The sequence below is a fragment of the Eucalyptus grandis genome, chromosome 4, assembly GCF_016545825.1.
Source record: "Eucalyptus grandis isolate ANBG69807.140 chromosome 4, ASM1654582v1, whole genome shotgun sequence".
NCBI classification, from domain to species: Eukaryota; Viridiplantae; Streptophyta; class Magnoliopsida; order Myrtales; family Myrtaceae; genus Eucalyptus; species Eucalyptus grandis.
In genome coordinates, this window is record NC_052615.1 from 8,720,797 (window position 1) to 8,726,067 (window position 5,271).

Genomic DNA, 5,271 nt, shown 5'->3' on the forward strand with positions numbered 1-5,271 from the left:
GTAGTACTGACACGCGACATTATATGACACGACACGTCACGACACGTCAACACGTCATTTCTCAAAAATAGAAGATTCCGACACGTTAGGACATGTTGTATATTAAATGAATATTTTTATTTTTAATTAATTTGATTTTCAAATTCATAAATAAATAATTAATTAAAAAAAGAGCCTATAATGAATTTACGCTAATAATATTAATAAATTAATTTATTGGAAATTTGAAAGACATATTCATAATTAATGCGTATCCATGTTTGGAAACATGTTTTTAACTTTAACAAAAGTTATTAATGAAATTAATGACTAATAAGAACTTAGAATCAATTTATTTAAATATATCCATGATCTTCTACGACCAAAATTTATCATTATTCAAAATTTAGTATTTTTATTTTTCGAAATTATTTTTTAATCTCAATTATTTATTTTTCCGATTAAAAAAAAAGTCTCCATTGGGGTCCACCCCACTCCCTTCTTTCCCTTGTCCATTTCCCCCACCCCAAAATTTATTTCACTTTTCGCTCCCCCCACCACTTGACACAGGTTGTCACTTCCCCTTCCCCCAAAATTAAAAGTTACGCCATGAGAGTCCCCTTTTTTTTTTTTTTTTTTTATTATTTCTGAGTTTCTTTATCAAAAACCCTAACCAGCACCCTCCTTTTCCTCCTCCTCGCTGGCTTGATGCACAACCCCATTCCTCTCCTCTTCCTCTCAATCCTTCTCCTCCTCCTCACCGCACGACCCCCTTCCTCTCCACACAACCCCCTTCCTCTCCTCTTCCTCTCGATCTCTGCTTGCTCTCAGTCCTCATCACAATCGTTTACCGCCTCGCCTTCGGCCCTTTCTCCCTCGCAGCTGCAACCTTATCGCCAATTCATCGCAACATCACAGTGGTGGCCCTCGCCTCAGTCTATGCTCTTTCTCTAGCAGTCTCTCGCTGTCGCTTGTGGCCTCATCTTTTCTCTCTCGCCCTCGTCTCCACCCTCCATCGTTTTTTGGACACGCGTGTTGAAACCTGTCAAGAAAAGTTGACCGTGTGTCCGAGCGTGAGCGTGTCGACGTATCCAACACGGTCCAACACGAAAGCACGGGCAACATGTTCGTGCTTGTGTAGGTAACGACATCAAGGCACAAAAAAGCTGTGTTAACTCCTCAGTCTTTCCTCAACGAGAATGGAACTTCACAGCTCAGATATCATTAATTTCAAGACCAGAGAGCTTCAATCACTCTTAGTCTTGGTTCTCTCTCTAGCCTTTGCCTTCACTGCTTCGGCATCGTCATAGGGCATCAATTTCAGCTTCCAGACTTTCAACGATAGTATCATAAAACTTGAAGGCGATTCAAGTTATGATGGGAGCTTCATCCAACTTACGAAGTCCAGCAATCAACGCGAGATGCTCGATTGGAGCGTGGGGTGGGCCACGTACCACAAGCCTATGCGCCTTTGGGATAAGGCGACCGAGAACGTGGCGGATTTCACCACCCATTTCACCTTTGTCATCAATTCGAGCCACAACCCGGTTTTTGCTGATGGATTGACCTTCTTTCTTGTGCCCGAAGGGTCTCGAATTCCAGCCAAATCGTCGGGAGGACGACTTGGTCTTGAAGATCTGAACCGCGGTCCGTCCAACTCTTCTATTTCATTTGTAGCCATTGAGTTTGACACTAGCTACAATCCCGAATTCGACCCGAATTGTACACAAGGTGCACATGTTGGTATAGACTTGAATAATCTCAATTCCACGAAGTCAAGCTGCGTCGATTGGTCCGAGGATAAAATCATGAATGGTGGGTGGATTAATGCTACAATAGCATACAATTCTAGCACGCAGAACTTGACCGTTCTCGTGATAGACGCTGATGCCACGAGTACCAACATAAATTCCTCCGCCATCTATTATAAAGTCAACATGGCAGAGTATTTGCCGAAGGAGTGGGTAAATTTCGGTTTCTCGGCTAGCACAGGTTTATATTTCGAGTTGCACACTATTGAGGCATGGGAATTCAGCTCTAACGTGCACGTGGCTGGAAAAAAGAGCAAGTCATGGCTGTGGACTATCTTAGGCTCAGGTTCTTTCCTATTGTTCATTCTTGTTGGAACCTTTATTTGGTTTCGTCACCGTTCGAAGAGCACGAGAACTGACATGAGTGGAGAAGAAGATCATCTAGCGATTGACGAAGAATTCAACCAAGTGTCAGGCCCCAAGAAATTCACCTACAATGAATTGGTCGAGGCGACTGGTAATTTCACAGTCGAACGGTTGCTTGGAGAAGGGGCCTTTGGTAAAGTATACGAGGGTTACTTGACCAGCGTGAATGCTAATGTTGCAATCAAGAAGATTAACCCAGGATCAAGACAAGGGATAAAGGAGTATGCTGCCGAAGTGATGACCATAAGCTGGCTACGACACAGAAACTTAGTCCAACTCATTGGATGGTGTCATGAGAAAAAGGAACTCCTCCTTATCTATGAGTTCATGTCTAATGGTAGTCTTGATTCTCATCTATTCAAAGAACGATCTTTCTTGCCGTGGGAGAAGCGATACAAAATCGTGCAAGACATAGCCTCGGCATTGCTCTACCTCCATGAAGAGTGGGAACAATGTGTTGTACACCGAGATATAAAGTCCAGCAATATCATGCTCGATTTTGATTTTAATGCTAAAGTAGGAGACTTCAGTTTGGCTAGGCTGGTTGATCATGCCAAAGGGTCACAAACGACGATGCTGGCTGGAACCATAGGCTACATGGCTCCTGAATGTGTTTACACGGGTAAAGCTAGCAAGGAATCATATGTCTATAGCTTTGGAGTCGTTCTATTAGAAATAATTTGTGGAAGAGAAGTCATCAAGCCAAAGGCCGAGGTAGGCCAAGTCAGGCTTGTGGATTGGGTTTGGGAGCTATATGGAGTGGAGAGGCTACTTGATGCAGCAGATCCAAAACTTGGTATCGATTTCGATGGGAAGCAACTAGAGTGCTTGATGGTTGTAGGGCTATGGTGCACTCATCCGGACCACACTGCCCGTCCTTCCATAAGAGAAGCATCAAACGTTCTCAACTTAAATGCTTCGGCACCCATTCTCCCATCAAAATTACCAGTCCCCATTGAATGGACCTAGACTTAGAACCAGGGAAGGAGAGTAAATTTCCTGCAGGTATGCATCCCACAGTGGGCGAACAACTCCCGTTCAAGCCCTTTAGGGACAGCCTTTTAGCAGAAAATCACTCAGCCATTTAGTTCAGAGCCTAGAGACACCCAAACATTCCAGGATGGAATCGTTTCTAACCTACCCAAGCTGCATTTCTTTGAGGATCCTACCAGGCTGGAGAATAAGAGAAACTTAGAAAGCCATGGAAAGGTTTTTCACAAAGCACACACTTTACTTCAAGGACTCTGCCCAACACAATACACCCTCCTCGTCTTTTATAGACGATTAGAGGTCACAAACCAACAAGGACCAAGCTCATGGGTCCGGATACAAACAAAGGCATCGGAAATTTCCGGGAGGGAATTATTCGCACACTATGAACAGTAACTGTATTGTGAATAGTACCTTCCCTAGCCTAGTGCTACAGTAAAAGTGAACAGTGACTTGCTACAATGAAAATGTAAGGACTCAACGGTCTCGTCCATCACGAGCATTGTAGCTACAAACTGAGTCATCTGAGCTGTCTTCTAGGAGATGTGCCTCATATTTCTGTTCAAGGGCTTCAAGGTCTTTAGGTGAAAGGATTTGGTTCAGCCTTCGTGATGAGGATGCTTGTTCATGAGCCTAATGTGATGCTTCTTCTTTAGCCCAGTTTGTATTTTCATTTTCTTGAGTGTCGGCAGGAATTCTTGGCTGAGACCAGTTGGATGGCTGTGCATAGAAAGATGTGTTCATGCTTTGGAATGAGGACGAAGGTCTCTGTTCGTAGGGATCCTAGGACAGAGGGCCTCCAAAGCGTGCATAGGGGTTGTGGGTGGATTGGATAATGTCATCTTCGCTTGTCATTTCATGCTCTTGGGACGATGTAGCTTGTCTGTATTGTTCGAGTGCTTCCTTAGCTTCTGGTGCTAGGTCATAATGATCCCACGTAGGGGTACATTATTCCAAAAATTTTCGGGAATTGTTTTGTTTCCCTGGCACAGGATTCTCTGGAGTTCTTGGTATTCGTTTTCACAAAATCTGACAGATCTTGGATAAGATTTGTGAATCTGTGCTTCTCGGCTGTCCAAGTGAGGTTTATAGGATGTGATTCCTATTTCCTGTGGGGCATTAATGATTCTTCTATTGTTTGTGAAAAAATGCCATGGTTGTCTGAAAAACAGGATGGTATGGACTTCAGGACTTGGTGTCATGGTTCTCAATTCCCTTTCCAAGAGTTGTTTCCAGTAAGTAGGAGAATGGAACCAGTTAAGAAAGTCTAAGAGATTCTTATCACTTTCTCTTTCAACATTTCTTCCAAGTAAGAATATCTTGGTGAGGTTGGCAATGAACCTTCTGGTTGGAATTTCAATGGCTATCAAGTACTTATTGGTTAAGTACCACAATAGCGTCTTGAGCTGTTCATGGAAATCATCTTCCTTCCAAATAAGAGGATGAATGAATGGATAATTCATATTTAACCCAAAAGGATAAAGAATCGAACCTCCATTGAATCTGAATAGGTCTGTGTGGCTTTGCCACATGAGATTCTCCAAGTTCTCAGCAAGGCTGTCATTCTGGATTTGCTAAATAATCTCCTGGGGATATTTCCAGCTTTGCAAATCTTTGATCTTCTCAATCTTGTATTTTACTCCATGATTAAGCATATGGAAAGCAGGCCTTTTGATGTACATGTTGATTTCGGCTGATGCTTTTGGCCTTGATAAGAAGTCAGCAAGCACATTCTTCTTTCCAGGAATATGTTTGGTTTCAAATGAGTATTTTGAGAACCATTCAGCCCATCGAAGCAGTTGGGAATTTGGAATCTGCTTCTGTTTAAACTTGGTCATATGAGGGAATGATGCCATGTCTAATTCTACCAGGAAGTGATGGCCGATGAAATGAAACTCAAACTTTTTTATTCCATTTTCTATTGCTAAGATTTCTTTGAAAGTGGAATGGTAATGCATTTTAGCTGGAGAAAACTTTCCACTTTTATGAGCACAAAGGTGTCTCTTACCATCAATTTCTTCGAACAGGATGGCTGCCCGGTATTCATCACGGCATCGTTTGAAGAATTCTTTTTCTGTTGATGGTATTTGCAATGGTGGGAGATTCCGCATAATCTCCTTAAGCT

General features: G+C 42.6%; 1 protein-coding gene across 1 annotated transcript; it reads left to right on the forward strand.

Moving 5' to 3' along the window:
- The first annotated feature begins 1,400 nt into the window (after nt 1–1,400).
- LOC120292472 (L-type lectin-domain containing receptor kinase IX.1-like) lies at nt 1,401–3,125 on the forward strand. Its single transcript, XM_039310673.1, has one exon. It carries the CDS (start codon nt 1,401–1,403, stop codon nt 3,123–3,125), a length of 1,725 nt encoding a protein of 574 aa, XP_039166607.1.
- Nucleotides 3,126–5,271: the final 2,146 nt, after the last annotated feature.